This window comes from Poromitra crassiceps (assembly GCF_964638095.1).
Source record: "Poromitra crassiceps genome assembly, chromosome: 11".
NCBI classification, from domain to species: domain Eukaryota; kingdom Metazoa; phylum Chordata; class Actinopteri; order Beryciformes; family Melamphaidae; genus Poromitra; species Poromitra crassiceps.
This window is the reverse complement of record NC_139643.1, coordinates 21,555,597-21,574,340: the sequence shown is the minus strand read 5'-3', so window position 1 is coordinate 21,574,340 and position 18,744 is coordinate 21,555,597. Positions and strand designations below refer to the sequence as shown.

The 18,744-nt window shown below is 42.0% G+C and overlaps 1 protein-coding gene across 1 annotated transcript in view; it reads right to left on the bottom strand.

Moving 5' to 3' along the window:
• Positions 1 to 10,897, bottom strand: part of LOC310784890 (major histocompatibility complex class I-related gene protein-like) — a gene marked incomplete at both ends in the record, with an annotated part of 22,975 nt that extends 12,078 nt beyond the window's left edge. The window contains 4 exons of the mRNA XM_083645922.1: positions 1 to 196; positions 5,948 to 5,996; positions 6,159 to 6,171; positions 10,848 to 10,897. The exon at positions 1 to 196 is cut by the window's left edge and continues 71 nt beyond it. Of these exons, the coding sequence (XP_083502048.1) occupies positions 1 to 196; positions 5,948 to 5,996; positions 6,159 to 6,171; positions 10,848 to 10,897 (308 nt within the window). The remainder of the gene's footprint in view (positions 197 to 5,947; positions 5,997 to 6,158; positions 6,172 to 10,847) is intronic.
• Between the last annotated feature and the right edge of the window lie 7,847 nt (positions 10,898 to 18,744).

The following is an 18,744-nucleotide window of genomic DNA, read 5'->3' as shown; positions in this document are numbered from 1 at the left end:
CACTCAGTTAGTCTCTTCCAGAACTGTGGATCATCTGCTGTTGCGTTGATCATCCAGTCCTGTTTGGGTTCTGCTCTCTTCATGTTGCTATCAAAGTGAAACACCTGAACTCCATCAACAAACCAAACCTCCACATACTCTGGGCTGTTTGTGACTCCAGAGGATCCAGTCTGGAGAAACTTCAGAGAGTGAGTCACTGTGGGACAAACAGGGAAGAAACTCAGCTTTTGATTTACATTTTAAATACATTTGTACACTAACAACACAATAAAGAATTTCAATCTCTGTTCAGTGACGATGTCGCCAAATGACACTTAATTAAATGAATTAATGCACTCTTTCAAACCATTGTATAGATTTAAACTGCTTTACAGTGAGCAGCCTCCAGGAGAACTGAACTCATTTTGTGAGATTGATAAACTCACCAGTGGAGTAAAAACTCTAACATGCTGCTGGTGAGTGGACACACATTGTCAGATGAAATAATACTATAATATGAGTGATGTGAGTCAAGAGTGATCATCTGAAAGCATCAACAGGCTATAGAAAATAATATTCACATCAATTCTCCATTTAACTTAGCAATACTAGGAAGGTTCAAATGTATTCACGTTCATACACTTAAAAGCAGATGTGAATATAATTAATCTTAACATATCAGCCTAATTACATTTCACTGATAACAACGACATGTTTAAAATAAAGATTTGAAATGTGATCTTACCTGAAGATGCATCATGAAACAAAAGCAGCAACAAAACCAACTCCTTCATCTTGTTTTGATAAAGAAGTTGTATTTAACGATAAAGATATCTCAGTGACATTCAGTTAAGTCCTGTTTGTATGTTTTATAGCTTTGTCCTTGATAAGTCCTTATTCTGAAGATGAGGTTATAGGCTAGTTGTTATCTTGTCTCAGATGAGGTTATAGGCTAGTTGTTATCTTGTCTCAGATGAGGTTATAGGCTAGTTGTTATCTTGTCTCAGATGAGGTTATAGGCTAGTTGTTATCTTGTCTCAGAGGCACAGCAGTGGCACAGCATCAAAGCTGCTCATGTATGTGGAAATGCTTTTATTCGTTGAGGGTGTGTCTTGTCACAGGAAACGAACATTGTGGTCACAGCAAAGGAACATGAGCTGTTTAGCTTCTTTTTCTTCTCAAACACATCATACTAAATTACATCTTCAGAATAATCTTCCCTTTGTTCCCAAACATATGATGCATAGGTTGTATTGTTTAGCCTATCTAAAATAAATCATCTAAAAATTATATCAATAACAAACTTTTATTTTTTCTTTATTTTTTGTCTGACCGGTAAATAAAACAAGTAGATAGGTCCGGTCTGGCCCAATCACATCTTTATGATGATGAGGAGAGGGAGAGAGATGAAGGTGAGAGTGGAGGGAGGAACTTGCACTAAGCAGAAGCTAAACTGTATTAAATATAAAAGCTCCTGTGTTCTGGTCCTGTGTTTGGTCCTGTGTTGCGGTCCTGTGTTCTGGTCCTGTGTTCCGGTCCTGTGTTCTGGTCCTGTGTTCTGGTCCTGTGTTCCGGTCCTGTGTTCCGGTCCGCATTGTGTTCGTTCCCACATAGAAATGCAGCAGTAGGCAGCCTAACCTCACCAGCTATGAGTTAGAGCAGAAATAAGAAGCATGACCATACCAAACAAAATAATCAAAGAAGTACTTGAAGAAACTTGCTGGATCCATAACATCACGTCAGAACAGAATCTTTTCCTGGAGTTCAGCACTTTGGTTCCTATGTTCCACCCATAACGAACACCCACCCCTCTATTTCCGGCCCCCTTGCCTTGACCACACCCTTCTTGGGACTCCGCCTTCTAGGATCTGAACTACATGCCTGTAAAGTTCCATGACTGCATCTTGAATGTTTAAATCCTCTGATAAACTGAGCAGCGCTGCTCTCTACTGCTGCTCAGGCGGGGAGGTGAAGTTACTCTTAAAGGAACACGACAACATTTTGGAAGATTCACATATTTGCCATATTCCTGATAATAAGATGAGAAGATAGATGCTTTCTCTTCCCTGTGCGTGCAGGCAGCAGAAAGTAGCGTAGCGCCCCTCCTGCTTTCCCTAGAGACCCTAACCCAGTGATACTCAACTTGCGACCCATGATAGTGGCCCCCTGACCATTTTCTAATAATTTCATGTTAGTTTTCATTGTGAATTAGAATCTATTTCACAATAAAAACTAACATGAAATAAAGTTTGACTGAGCTCCAGCTAAATTGTGAAAAAAATACAGCCGTCTGCTCGTCACCCAGGCACTTATGTACAGTATGTACTTAACCTAACTAACTTAACCTAACTAACTATCCGGTGTGCACAACATTGTCAGACTAAACTCCGGCTGACACCCCAAAAACCTACAATCCGCTGCAGAAACATTTATATTGTTTGTTTATTAACTGGCCCCTGACCTCCTATCATTTCATGAAAGTGGCTCCCCGGCAAAGCTAGTTGAGTATCCCTGCCCTAACCCATAACCAGGGAGAGAGTTCCCCTTGGAAGACTAACTCCAGCTCCCCGGCATAACTTGCCCTTTGCCTCACCCAGACCAAGTGTGTCCGTGTTCGTTCCATAATAACGCCCGAGGTGCAACTGGAGGGAGGGAGGAGGAGGTGGGGAAGGAGGTGAGGAAGGAGGAAGGAGGGAGGAGGAGTTTAGGAAGGAGGTGAGGAAGGAGGAGGGAGGGAGGTGAGGAAGGAGGGAGGAGGAGGTTAGGAAGGAGGGAGAAGGAGGTTAGGAAGGAGGGAGGTTAGAAAGGAGGTGAGGAAGGAGGGAGGAGGAGGTTAGGAAGGAGGGAGGAGGAGGTTAGGAAGGAGGGAGAAGGAGGTTAGGAAGGAGGGAGTAGGAGGTTAGGAAGGAGGGAGGAGGTTAGGAAGGAGGTGAGGAGGAGGTTAGGAAGGAGGGAGAAGGAGGTTAGGAAGGAGGGAGGAGGAAGTGAGGAAGAAGGGAGTAGGAGGTTAGGAAGGAGGGAGGAGGTTAGGAAGGAGGTGAGGAAGGAGGGACGAGGAGGTTAGGAAGGAGGTGACCGTGCGGGTGACCTGACGGAGTCGTATTTTTTTATTAGGCTATAATGATGTGATGTCATCAGTGATGTCATCAACGATGATGTCAAAGGTGATGTCATAAGGGTGCACGCGCACACACACACACACACACACGCGCGCACACACACACACACACACACACACAAGGAGGCATTGTGACAAGATCAGTGATGTCACACACAAGGAGGCATTGTGACGAGACGCGTGATTTCTATTCGCACATAGGATAAGCAATAACCACGCCCTGTGGCGCCGGGATTGGCCAGGAGCATTGAAGCTTGGGATTAAAGCACCTGGGTTTTTTCATCTTTTAAAATAAAGATGTTTAAAAAACTATTGCTTGTTACATTTTCAGTGCTGTACCTTTTCTCTGGGTAAGAATTGAGCTTGAAATTAACGATATGATACATTATATTATATGAGCTATGAACGTGAACACAACGCGGAGGCATTGTGACATCACTGATGCAATAACATTTAGTGAGCAACACACATACACGCGCCACGCGCCAATAGGGCAGGCGAGGCTGAGCTACAGGCGAGGCTGTGCAAACAAAAAACCAAAGCCATAAGCATAAAAGTAGGGGAGGCGGAGACATTTGAGAGCGACACACAGGAGTGGAGGGATTTCCCTTCACTCTGACTCAAATGGAGCCAATGGCAGAGCTTATCCCCACAGCCTGCTTCCACTGAGTCACACTACAGACTGGCTGAGCCAACATCTCCTCAAGTCAACTCATTTGTATAGCTCTAATTCACAAGCATGTCTCAGAGGGCTTTACAGAGACTATGTCTAGCTAAAGCCCCTGGGCCTGGATACATAAAGGGCCTTCCCCCTCACAGCGCACATGCACACAATTAAGGCCAGAATAATAAAAGACTCTGGGCCAGGTTTATCCATATATCACATCAGGCGAGTGCCCAGGGGCACCAGTTCATTTGCCTTGTTGGGGGGGCACCACACATTCAAATTCAATTCTTTATAAGCTTGGTCATATTTTCTTTATATATTAGGCCTATACTCTGCGGCCGAAATTAATCTTCAATACTAAAAGAATATATGAACAATGAGAAAGAATCATGATTGGTGTGTAGGTGCCCCTCCCCCTTCCTCCATCATATTTGAATGTATCTAGTTCAAGCATTTTGTGTGATGAGAGAAAACATGATCACCAGAGGAACTGCTCAGAAAAGCTAGGCTGAAAACTACTTCCCCAAGTGTGCTCACCACAGTCAGGCTTTTCTTAACCCTGTCTGGTAACTGTGGGTGAGAGATCTAAACAATTTAAAGAGCTCTGTCTCTCACCCTGTAGACTAAGGGTGAGAGACAGTTTTCACAACTTAAAAGAGTGAAGAACGAACTGGTTGAGTTGATGCTTCTTGAAAGGTTTTCTCTTTGAACTGGACGTGCTGTTTGTGATGCTTATAACAACCATAATAACAGATAGCCTGTGCATAGCAAAATATATTCAGTGGGCCACGCTATCTGGTACTGGTATCTGAACTGCTATCCCAGTTCCAGTACCTCGGAGTCACTTTGGACCCAAACCTTTCTTTCAGGAAACACATTAAAAAGGTAAAAAGCACAATTCATTTCAATGTATTTCATTTCAAACAAATCCGACCCTTCTTAACAGTTGACCGTGCAAAGTCATATCTTCATTGTATGGTTTTTTCCTGCACATTGAATATTGTTTCACTAACTGGTCGTTTGCAGGTGCCACAGTCATAAAACCCATTGAACAGCTGTTTAATAGAGCCATCAAGGTATTTGCTAGAAAACCACGATCATACCATCACTGTAACATTCTGGATCATACCATCACTGTAACATTCTAGATCATATCATCACTGTAACATTCTGGATCATACCATCACTGTAACATTCTAGATCATACCATCACTGTAACCTTCTAGATCATACCATCACTGTAACATTCTGGATCATACCATCACTGTAACATTCTAGATCATACCATCACTGTAACATTCTAGATCATACTATCATTGTGTCATTCTGGATCATACCATCACTGTAACATTCTGGATCATACCATCACTGTAACATTCTGGATCATACCATCACTGTAACATTCTGGATCATACCATCACTGTAACATTCTGGATCATACCATCACTGTAACATTCTAGAAGATCATACCATCACTGTGTCATTCTAGATCATACCATCACTGTAACATTCTGAATCATACCATCACTGTAACATTCTGGATCATACCATCACTGTAACATTCTGGATCATACCATCACTGTAACATTCTGGATCATACCATCACTGTAACATTCTAGATCATACCATCACTGTAACATTCTAGATCATACCATCACTGTAACATTCTGGATCATACCATCACTGTAACATTCTGGATCATACCATCACTGTAACATTCTGGATCATACCATCACTGTAACATTCTGGATCATACCATCACTGTAACATGCTGGATCATACCATCACTGTAACATTCTAGATCATACCATCACTGTAACATTCTGAATCATACCATCACTGTAACATTCTGGATCATACCATCACTGTAACATTCTAGATCATACCATCACTGTAACATTCTAGATCATACCATCACTGTAACATTCTGGATCATACCATCACTGTAACATTCTAGATCATACCATCACTGTAACATTCTGGATCATACCATCACTGTAACATTCTGGATCATACCATCACTGTAACATTCTGGATCATACCATCACTGTAACATTCTAGATCATACCATCACTGTAACATTCTAGATCATACCATCACTGTAACATTCTGGATCATACCATCACTGTAACATTCTGGATCATACCATCACTGTAACATTCTGGATCATACTGTGACCTTACGAGAAATGCTGAGCAGGTCTTGGACCTCTAAAAGGCAAGCAGCCAGACACTAGGAGAGTTTACAGAAAAATAATCTTTATTCACAATTTCTGTTAATGACAGTTTCTACTTCAAGAGAGGCAAGTTGAATATACAAAAATACTGTTCACTTTGTGCAACAACTGTTCACAACTGTTTCCTGAATAATCCTAGGCTACAGCAGTGACCACACCTGGATGATCATCCTAGAATAACACAACACAACAGGAACAATATTAACCACACACATAAAATACATCCACCATGTATACAAATGAATAGTTAAATAAACTGCCCATTTCCCGAGCAGTAGCAGCAATGCTCACCCCTTAAAGGAGATTAGAGGTTTCACTCTGGACTCGAGCTGCAAAGCCCCGGGACCCACCGCTACGACCAACGGCGCTAGGAAGAGTCACAGCCCATTAAAGAGCATGGGGCAGGTTAGAGACCCCAATCAGTCAATGTGTAGGTGAATTATGGAGGAACTCGATTTTCACATTAAGACACTTACATATACACTACAGTGACTTCTGGGGTCGTTTTACTTTTTGAACTTTTATTTTGACATCTTGGATCCCAAAACTCTGACGTCACAGTGGGGAGTCGCCAGGCATGCTCGTCTGTCCCTCTGTCTGTCGTCACTTAGGTCAGGGCTGTCAGTCACACACTATGGATGCTAACGCCGGTTTTCAGGAGGAAGAGGAGGTAGCAAATGTTTATGCACATGCATGTGATGGTCCTCAGCCTAATTTTGACAGTGAAAGAGAGCAGGAACAGCCCACAACGGACCGCGGAGAGAGAGTTGTGGAGAAGCCTGAAAGCAAGCAGCGGAGGCGGGCCGAGGTGCGGTCTGTAATTCGACGCACACACACACACACAAGCGAGCGGAGGCGGGCCGAGGTGCGGACTGTAATTCGACACACACACACACACACACACGCACACACGCACACACACACATGCACACACACACACCGAGTGAGAGTGAGAGAGAGAGAGAGAGATGGAGAGAGGGGGACTGACGGAGGGCCCCTCCACTCGCTCTTTCCCCTCCCTCCCTCCCGGAGCGAGTGAGAGAGACGAGAAAGAGAGAGATAGAGAGCGTGTCACCGCGCAGACAGGTACACAAACACACACACACACACACACACACCGAGTGAGAGAGAGAGAGAGAGCGAGAGAGAGAGAGAGAGAGAGAGAGAGAGAGATAGAAAGAGTGTCACGCAGACAGGCAGCAGCAGCAGAGTGGAGCTGACAGCTTGTTATCTGCATACAGTAACCTGGCGACACCCGACCCAAAACTCACTGACAACGACTTACTACAGGCAGCTACTGACTAAATGACTAACTATATACTAAAAACTAACTAGTGATTAACCTACCAACTGACCGACCAACTGGCTGACTGATTGACTTTGACTAGCATACGTACCTGACCTGACTATCTGTCCTGAAATGCGACTGATTTGACCACGGAATTGACGAAAGTGGGAGGGGAGAGGGAGACACGCACGCGGGAGCCACTCCCCACTGTGACGTAGCAGGCTTTTTCTTGTCAGATTAAAAGTCTGTTATTTCCTTCTGAAAAAGGAAGGTGTTTTTCTCCATTTTTTTTTTCAAACTTTTTTTTTTTTTTTTTTAATGCTGCATTAACTTTTCAAATGGACATAGGGACAAGGTTAAGTATACATTTAGCAAAGGAATTACCCTGCTCCATGCTCTTTAACCCTCTGACACAATTAAACATCTTGACAAGCATCCGGACACATCGATTTGAAAGAAAATGCAAACAACATATAAACACTGGCACGTGCCTACCCCCCTCCGTGAAGCCTGCCTGGCCGATAACTCCTTCCTGGAAATAGTTAATCACCCATCAAGCCCACATTCAGACACTTCACTAACGTTTTAGAATATTCGTGCACAGAAGTAATCGCATACTCACACATCCTGACAAATCAAACAGCTTCGGTATAAGCGTGCCTCGCTGTAGCTCACAGTGCCGCTCCGGTATTAACGTATCGGCTGTAGTTCACTGTGTGCCGTGCTGACTCCGGGTCACACAACTCAAAATGCAGCGCCCGAGTGCCACACGTCCCGACTCCAGCGACCAGCGCGCGTCTCGATTCAAACAGAAATGTTTGCTCGTGCTCTGCCGGCGGAAATACAAAACAGGGAAACCTAGGTCCGCCCCAAATCTATGTCCGACACGCAACCTGACTTGCGGTCATCAGTTCCACCCGGCCACAATACCATCACTGTAACATTCTGGATCATACCATCACTGTAACATTCAGGATCATACCATCACTGTAACATTCAGGATCATACCATCACTGTAACATTCTGGATCATACCATCACTGTAACATTCAGGATCATACCATCACTGTAACATTCAGGATCATACCATCACTGTAACATTCTGGATCATACCATCACTGTAACCTTCTAGATCATACCATCACTGTAACATTCTGGATCATACCATCACTGTAACCTTCTAGATCATACCATCACTGTAACATTCTGGATCATACCATCACTGTAACCTTCTAGATCATACCATCACTGTAACATTCTGGATCATACCATCACTGTAACATTCTGGATCATACCATCACTGTAACATTCTAGATCATACCATCACTGTAACATTCTGGATCATACCATCACTGTAACATTCTGGAACAACTTCACTTCTTAAGCTTTGAGAATGTCAAGATCTTTGAGAGTGCTTGTTTTATCTGCAAATACCTACACGGTCTAGCCCCCCTCCTGTTCAGGAATTCATCCACAAGAAAAGAATCACTGGATTTGACACCAGGTCAAACACCAGAGGTGACTGTGAGGTCCATCGTAGACTGACCACGTTTGGCCAAAACGTCCTGTCTATAAAAGGCAGTCAAACGTGGAACAGTCTCCCAGTTTCCTTGAGGGAAAGCCCCACCCTGGCCACTTTTAGAAATAAATTAAAACAATGGTTGAAAGCCAACCAGACATGTAATCATTTATAGTATGTTTTCTGTCCTTTTTGTATTTTTGAGTGTACCTTTATATCTATGTTTCTTTTTTAGTGTCTTCTATTAATGATGTATGTAGCTCTTACTGTTTGATATTCCTCTGTTTTGATGTTTGAGGACTGCAGATGGAATCTAGCCTTGTGCTAAATCCACCACTTTTGACACTTTGACCATGTTTCAGGTGACTGTATCTGTTTCATGTTTGATGTGTTCATTAATTGTGCATTGTCCCGTCCAAATAAACCAATAAAGTAAAGTAAAGTAACCATCTTCACATGGTTATAAGTATTAGGCAAAATAGTCATAGTCAAGTCTTTCTCTTTTGATTCTTTTGTAAAGACAAACTGATAAAAAGATGTAATCTCTCTTCAACTCCAGACATTGTATCATTTTGATCTCACTGTTCACCAGCCTTTTTCACTGAACACTGCTTGTTGAACCAACATAATACTTCTATGGGAAATTGTATACGAGGGATCAGCCGAGCAGGCCACCCAGTTGTCACTGGGTGGCAACGGCAATGGAACCCTATGGAGCCCAAGTGGCGCGAGGCGTGAGTGTCTGCTCTAGCTGGCTTGACTCTGTTTACATTTAAAAAACTGCGACAGTTCACACAACTTTAACACGACATGCATATATTATACATCAAACTCTTGGGCTAATTCTGCTCTCACTCAGAATGTCAAAAAATAAGCGATGTGATGTATAGTTTTTGAGATATTAACATTTGTTTGGCACAACTCATACTATTACTGTAACTACCGCGGGGTTCAGCATTTCTGGGTGTCAAGTGACGTCACGCTGATTCATCGTATTGGGATAAAAAAATTCTAAGTAGCCTAATATAAACAATTTTTCTAAGTTATATTTTCCACCTTCTCAAGTCTCACCTATTGTGCATGGAGAGACAAACCAGTCAGATTGAGCTGCTGAGTGACGTTGAGGGTGAAAAGCCCGTGCCAGCTGAGGTTTCACTTCAGTTCAGTTCTAGTTGTTTTTCAGTTGTGTTGTGCTCGCTTTCCCCACTTCACTTCCATGTTTTCATCCAAGTTTCCAGCTGACATGCAAGCCGCAAGCCGCCCACAACCTCCCACTTCCCCGTTAATCACATTAACTACCGCGTTTGCAGTTTAGATTTGTCCTGTTGTATTTTAGTTTCATTCAGTAAGCTTGCCTTAGCATGCAATATATAATCATCATATTTAGATGAGTACTCTATCTCTGGGGGAATGTCCACCAACACGAGGTGTCAGTACTAGTTTAGATGAAGAAGTGATGTGGAGTCTGACTCAAGACCAAGTGACCAACCCTACTCTGCCTCTGATTTGTGGTTGAGTTTGTTCTGAGGTTAAGCCAATGTCACTGCAGAGTGTACATATATGTTATTGTTTATAGTTTATATAATGCACACTTTAGACCATTGTTTAAAAGTTTGAAGAATGTGTATGTCTTATGAACATTATGCAATTTGGTTGAGATATAATATTTGTATGTAATGTTTTTTCTAACCAATTATGAAAATGCAGTTTGAAATATCCAGCTTCAACTCTCAAAGTCTGCCCCCCCCCCAGACACACACTCACTCACTCACAAACACTATCTCTCTCTCTCTTCCTCTCTTCATCTCTCTCTCTCTCAAATACAAACACCCACATGCCCTGCGTCGGGATACGCCCACTCGAGGATATCAGGAAGTGGCCCGGCAACGGTATCTGGGCTTTGCTCTATTTCCTCATCTGGACTATGTACATTTGGGCTCGGGGGTAGTGGTTCTGCACGCGACCTTAATCCATAGGTGTGAGTGGGGACTTCTTCCTCTATCGCAATCGCCTCTATCATGGTCAAGGGTTCATGGGATACCATCTGGGCAGTGTAGCCTCCAGCTTTCTTAGCTTCTTCATCTGCCGCATGGTTTCCCTTGGCTATTTTACAGTTTCCGGTCTGGTGACCCTGGCATTTTATTATGCTCAATCAGAGGCAGAGTAGGAGTGAAATCTCACACTGCATTTGTTTTGAATTCCACAGTTTAAACATGTGTCAATATTTAAAATGTGTCAATTTGAGAATAAAGGACATAAAATAAAATAAATATTGTATGTATTTAAAATACACAAAATACAAGGTCTGAAAGTATTTTGATACAAATTACATCTTAGTTTTCTCAATCCAGCCAAATACAAATGACAAAATACAAAAAAGTATTTTAAAAACGTATTTTAAATACATGAATTTAAAATTCTGCCTATCTCTGGGCCTAGGCAAGAAGTGGGTGGGCCCCTGACACACACACACACAGACTCAGCAAGATAACAATTAAGGCCTGCAGATGAGGCTAACCTCATGTAGCAGAGAACCCATTTAAACCACAGCAGAGTCACACTGCTGCTGCTTATAGTAATGATGATGATGTGATGAAGAAGGTGATGAAGAAGGTGATGATGATGGTGATGATGGCACCTCCGTCGCAGACCAAACAAGACGTGAAACATCGCCTCCTTAATGAATCACTCTTTGATTCCTTATGGAGATAAAACAATATGCAGAGAGGAGGAGGAGGAGGAGGAGGAGGAGGAGGAGGAGGAGGAGGAGGAGGAGGAGGAGGAGGAGGAGGAGGAGGAAGCAGCCTGGTTGAAAAGGTTCACTGAAGCTTTACTTCAAAATGTCTTTTTTCTTTCCATGAACTAAATGTAGATGCTGGCAGAGCAGTCTGACACTTAACACAGCCAGGTTAGTGAGCGGACAACCCCACCACCTCCAACTAGTGATGAGAGGGTGTGTGTGTGTGTGTGTGTGTGTGTGTGTGTGTGTGTGTGTGTGTGTGTGTGTGTGTGTGTGTGTTTGTGTGTGTGTGTTTGTGTGTATGTATGTGTGTGTGGAATATTAGTATTTTCTTTCATATCTACCTATCTACTATCTATCATATACGCCTGGTACAGATTTAGGCTAAAGGAAGCAGAGATCAAATGTTGTCCAACCGTCTTAACTTGTGTAATTTATTGACATCATAGGCATTCATTCCTCTCTTTATTTAATTTGAAAACTTCTAACTCAAAACTCACAAATAAACAGACACATTTAAACAAATACACAGACACATTTATTGAGGGAATTTCATGGAAGTATTTTGGTGAACATTATAGGCAATGTTTTCATGCTCGTAAAAGAAAGTGCAGAAAAGTCCTCTATAAAATTATACTTATTCTAATAGATTGTTATAAAAAATACTCTTCCAGCCATCATCTCCTCTGATAGACGTCTGTAAAATCAGAATCAGAATTGTATTTATTGCCAAGTAAGTTTACACTTAGGAAGGAGTTGAGGAAGGAGGGAGGAGGAGGTTAGGAAGGAGGTGAGGGAGGTTAGGATATTAAAAAAAAAAAAAAAAAAAAAAAAAAAACTAACCAACCTTGTACCACTAACCTAAACTTGTACCACTGTTCCTTCAGAAGTTGTAGTTGTCACAGACTGTGCTCCATAGTTGATTGTTCTATTGCTGACAAAAAATGTGTTATTGTAAGTCGCTTTGGATAAAAGCGTCTGCCAAATGACGTAATGTAATGTAATGTAATGTTAGGGAGGAGGGAGGAGGAGGTTAGGAAGGAGGTGAGGGAGGGAGGTGAGGAAGGAGGGAGGAGGAGGTTAGGAAGGAGGTGAGGGAGGGAGGTGAGGGAGGGAGGTTAGGAAGGAGGGAGGAGGAGGTTAGGAAGGAGGTGAGGGAGGTGAGGAAGGAGGGAGGAGGAGGTGGGGAAGGAGGTGAGGAAGGAGGAGGTTAGGAAGGAGGTGAGGAAGGAGAGAGGAGGTTAGGAAGGAGGTGAGGAAGGAGGAGGTTAGGAAGGAGGTGAGGGAGGGAGGTGAGGAAGGAGGGAGGAGGAGGTTAGGAAGGAGGTGATGGAGGGAGGTGAGGAAGGAGGGAGGAGGAGGTGAGGGAGGAGGAGGAAGGAGGGAGGTGGAGGAAGGGAGGTGAGGAAGGATGGAGGGATGAGTGAAGGGGGGAGGTGAGAGATGAAGAGGGAGGGGGGAAGGGAATTAGGGATGAAGTCAAAGGTCAGGCCAACTAAAGATGTGGAGAGAGAGAGACAGAAAGACATGAAGAGAGAGAGAAAGAAGACAGAGAGAGAGAAAGAAGACATAAGAAGACATAAGAGACATAAAGAGAAAGACAGAGACAGAGAGAGAGAGAGAGACAGAGACAGAGACAAAGAGAGAGAGAGAGAGAGAGAGAGAGCGACAGAAAGCAGAGGAAGGGGAACAGATAATGTGGGGCAAAACCTGTGTGTGTGTGTGTGTGTGTGTGTGTGTGTGTGTGTGTGTGTGTGTGTGTGTGTGTGTGTGTGCGTGCGCGTGCGCGTGTGTGTGTGTGTGTGTGTGTGTGCGTGTGCGTGTGCGTGTGCGTGTGCGTGTGTGTGTGTGTGTGTGTGTGTGTGTGTGAGAGAGAGAGAGAGAGGGAGAGCGCTGTGTGTTTAAACCACAATCAACAACTGTTGCTTGCTTGAAGAGGAAACCTGCCTGTTTACTGGCAAACGGACCTAAACACCTCTGCAGCTTTCACACCTAAACCAGACTTTGCACTGAACAAGAAGTGTGTGCTGAAACAACTATGACAGCATGATCACATCCGTTTGAGTATCTTCTTCATATCCTAATTAATATTTACTCACTCATAGATGAGTGTAATTGTGTTAATATTCACATCACGTACTTAAGACCTATCAATTCAAAATGTTATTTTATCATGTTAGGAGGAGTGTGAACTGGTCAAGATGAGCTCTGATAGGAAGACTGCAGAGCTGAGAACGGCTCACTCTAACCACAACACGTCACTTCCTTTAAGTTGTTTTTAGTCTCTCTCTCACACACACACACACACACACACACACACACACACACACACACACACACACACACACACACACACACACACACACACACACACACACACACACACACACACACACACACACACACACACACACACACACACACACACACACACACACACACATACAGCCAGAAATGAAATTACAGGTGGGCCTGAATCAAAGTGGATGGGCGACACCAGAGCTGTGTATATAGAAGAGTCATGACATCCATTCACTCCAATAGACCAGTTTTTTACCCTCAAGAGTTCCAGGAAGTAAGGCCCTGGATTAAGCAGCACTGTCGAGTTGCAGCAAAATGGGCAGTTTGTGTTGTACTTTGAAAGTTGTTTTTTTCTTGAATCAAATTGTACATTATCAGCTTTATTTTAGCATTCAAAAGTAGCGCGAGACCCTTTCCTGGCTGTTCATTGGCTAATGAATCACGCATTTTGGTCCTCCACTGACGCCACTCTCAAGAGGACACTAGGCCACACTATTGACGTAATTTGCATGAACAGAATCAGAATCAGCTTTATTGTAGTATGTATGTATGTAGACTTACAGGGAATTTGACTCCGGTATAAGTTGCTCTTAATGTACTTTGAAAGGAGAAGAAAAGGTATCCATGCAAGCTAAAATGAACAAACAAGGGCTCAAAGGTACGGTTAACTGCTATTTAGATTATATACAATAAGTGTTATGTAGAATGTAAACTATAAGCAGGAGTAAGATAAATAAATAATTCTATAATGTACAAATCATTGTATAGCTGACTGCAAAGACAGTACAAGTAGGGTTTGTTTGCTGTCTAAAGGGTGTTACTGCATGTACGCCATTTTGACACCTAGCAAAACCTCACTTTTGACACTGACCAAGACTTGTGGGTAGACTGGAGGATCCTAACAGCACTTAGGTCAGCTCAAAATACATGCTGACATAAGTAATCCTAGCATTGCAACATGATAACATAATTTCTACTATCCTATGTTCGAATTCATATTTTAGGTCAATATTAGATGAATATAAATATGTTAATATTTCCATTAAATACTTGGGCCTAGATTCAAATGTTATTTTATAATGTTAGCAGTGTGAACTGGTCAAAATGAGCTCTAATAGTAAGAGTTTTACAGTGCAGTTCTTTGAATGTGTCCCAGCCAGGACACATCAATAAGTGATGTGTCCTGGGACACATGCTCCAGCTGCTCTTTAGGTCACATGGCAGGCCATTCCATTTGTCCAAAGGGTCAGGGAACTCATTGTATAGCATACTGCAAAGGGTGTAATTGCACGTACGCCCTTTTGACACCTAGCAAAAACCCCAAGCCTTGTGGGTAGAGGATTCAAACAGTACTTAGCTCAGCTCAAAATACATGCTGACATAAGTCATGGTAGCATGGCAGCATCATCACATCACTTCTACTATCCTGCAGTATATTCTAATAACAAGAGTCTCAGCTTTCCACTCAGACCTAATTTATGCAATTCCAAAATGGTTTAGGGACCCCAGTATGCAAAAGAATATTCAAATAGAATAGGTGGGAAAATAATTATACTGCATGCAAAAAAAAACAAAAAAAAACATGTTTTTTGCAAAACTACATGGGATTAGCAGAAAATGGGCATGTATGTAAAGGGGATATACTCATGGGTAAGCATCCAGAGACTTACGCACATCCACTGGTTGGTGCTGAGCTCAACTGTACTAAACAGGTAAATAAACGAAAAAAGGGCTCGCAACACAATTTTTTAGATAGCTCCCGTGGCGGACATTTATTCAGACAAGCATAAATCACATTCTAAGGAAAAGGAAAATGGTGGCAGAACCTATTCAGCTCTCCGAATGAACATACAATAGCTCTACACAGCAATCACTGTGACTCAATGAGGACTTTGATGTCAGGCCTTACTTGTGAGACCTCTGTGCTGTACTCATATTCCAGTTGTTTTTTGCCTTTTATTTCCTTTTGATACAAGACTGTATGGATGAATGTTCTCTGTGAGATACTTAGAGGGCCGAGCTGATTGACGGCGTCCATTTCTAAAAAATATGTTCAAAAAAATATGTTCTAAAATATGTTGTGCATATGTACTGTGCAGTGATTGCTGTGTAGAGCTATTGTATGTTCATTCGGAGAGCTGAATAGGTTCTGCCACCATTTTCCTTTTCCTTAGAATGTGATTTATGCTTGTCTGATATAGGTACCACTACAACCCATTCTCATTCAGATATCTTGAGGTGAGAGGTCAAGGGACCCTTTTGAAAATGGACATGCCACTTTTTCCCTGACCAAAATCTACCGTAACCTAAATTTAGAGCATTATTTGAAGGGGGCATTTTTTAGTCCCCTTCAAGTTAACATGACATGGCACCAATACATGTCTTAGGTCTTCTAGTTTCATATGATAGCAGGCACCAATACATGTCTTAGGTCTTCTAGTTTCATATGATAGCAGGCACCAAAGCATGTCTTAGGTCTTCTAGTTTCATATGATAGCAGGCACCAATACATGTCTTAGGTCTTCTAGTTTCATATGTTAGCAGGCACCAATACATGTCTTAGGTCTTCTAGTTTCATATGATAGCAGGCACCAATACATGTCTTAGGTCTTCTAGTTTCATATGATAGCAGGCACCAATACATGTCTTAGGTCTTCTAGTTTCATATGATAGCAGGCACCAATACATGTCTTAGGTCTTCTAGTTTCATATGATAGCAGGCACCAATACATGTCTTAGGTCTTCTAGTTTCATATGTTAGCAGGCACCAATACATGTCTTAGGTCTTCTAGTTTCATATGATAGCAGGCATCAATACATGTCTCAGGTCTTCTAGTTTCATATGATAGCAGGCACCAATACATGTCTTAGGTCTTCTAGTTTCATATGATAGCAGGCATCAATGTCTTAGGTCTTCTAGTTTCATATGATAGCAGGCATCAATACATGTCTCAGGTCTTCTAGTTTCATATGTTAGCAGGCACCAATACATGTCTTAGGTCTTCTAGTTTCATATGATAGCAGGCATCAATACATGTCTTAGGTCTTCTAGTTTTATATGATAGCAGGCACCAATACATGTCTTAGGTCTTCTAGTTTCATATGATAGCAGGCACCAAAGCATGTCTTAGGTCTTCTAGTTTCATATGATAGCAGGCACCAATACATGTCTTAGGTCTTCTAGTTTCATATGTTAGCAGGCACCAATACATGTCTTAGGTCTTCTAGTTTCATATGATAGCAGGCACCAATACATGTCTTAGGTCTTCTAGTTTCATATGATAGCAGGCACCAATACATGTCTTAGGTCTTCTAGTTTCATATGATAGCAGGCACCAATACATGTCTTAGGTCTTCTAGTTTCATATGATAGCAGGCACCAATACATGTCTTAGGTCTTCTAGTTTCATATGTTAGCAGGCACCAATACATGTCTTAGGTCTTCTAGTTTCATATGATAGCAGGCATCAATACATGTCTCAGGTCTTCTAGTTTCATATGATAGCAGGCACCAATACATGTCTTAGGTCTTCTAGTTTCATATGATAGCAGGCATCAATGTCTTAGGTCTTCTAGTTTCATATGATAGCAGGCATCAATACATGTCTCAGGTCTTCTAGTTTCATATGTTAGCAGGCACCAATACATGTCTTAGGTCTTCTAGTTTCATATGATAGCAGGCATCAATACATGTCTTAGGTCTTCTAGTTTTATATGATAGCAGGCACCAATACATGTCTTAGGTCTTCTAGTTTCATATGATAGCAGGCACCAATACATGTCTTAGGTCTTCTAGTTTCATATGATAGCAGGCATCAATACATGTCTCAGGTCTTCTAGTTTCATATGATAGCAGGCACCAATACATGTCTTAGGTCTTCTAGTTTCATATGATAGCAGGCATCAATACATGTCTCAGGTCTTCTAGTTTCATATGATAGCAGGCATCAATACATGTCTCAGGTCTTCTAGTTTCATATGATAGCAGGCACCAATACATGTCTTAGGTCTTCTAGTTTCATATGATAGCAGGCACCAATACATGTCTTAGGTCTTCTAGTTTCATATGATAGCAGGCACCAATACATGTCTTAGGTCTTCTAGTTTCATATGATAGCAGGCATCAATACATGTCTTAGGTCTTCTAGTTTCATATGATAGCAGGCATCAATACATGTCTTAGGTCTTCTAGTTTCATATGATAGCAGGCACCAATACATGTCTTAGGTCTTCTAGTTTCATATGATAGCAGGCACCAATACATGTCTTAGGTCTTCTAGTTTCATATGATAGCAGGCACCAATACATGTCTTAGGTCTTCTAGTTTTATATGATAGCAGGCACCAATACATGTCTTAGGTCTTCTAGTTTAATATGATAGCAGGCACCAATACATGTCTTAGGTATTCTAGTTTCATATGATAGCAGGCACCAATACATGTCTTAGGTCTTCTAGTTTCATATGATAGCAGGCACCAATACATGTCTTAGGTCTTCTAGTTTCATATGATAGCAGACACCAATACATGTCTTAGGTCTTCTAGTTTCATATGATAGCAGGCACCAATACATGTCTTAGGTCTTCTAGTTTCATATGATAGCAGGCACCAATACATGTCTTAGGTCTTCTAGTTTCATATGATAGCAGGCACCAATACATGTCTTAGGTCTTCTAGTTTCATATGATAGCAGACACCAATACATGTCTTAGGTCTTCTAGTTTCATATGATAGCAGGCACCAATACATGTCTTAGGTCTTCTAGTTTCATATGATAGCAGACACCAATACATGTCTTAGGTCTTCTAGTTTCATATGATAGCAGGCACCAATACATGTCTTAGGTCTTCTAGTTTCATATGATAGCAGGCACCAATACATGTCTTAGGTCTTCTAGT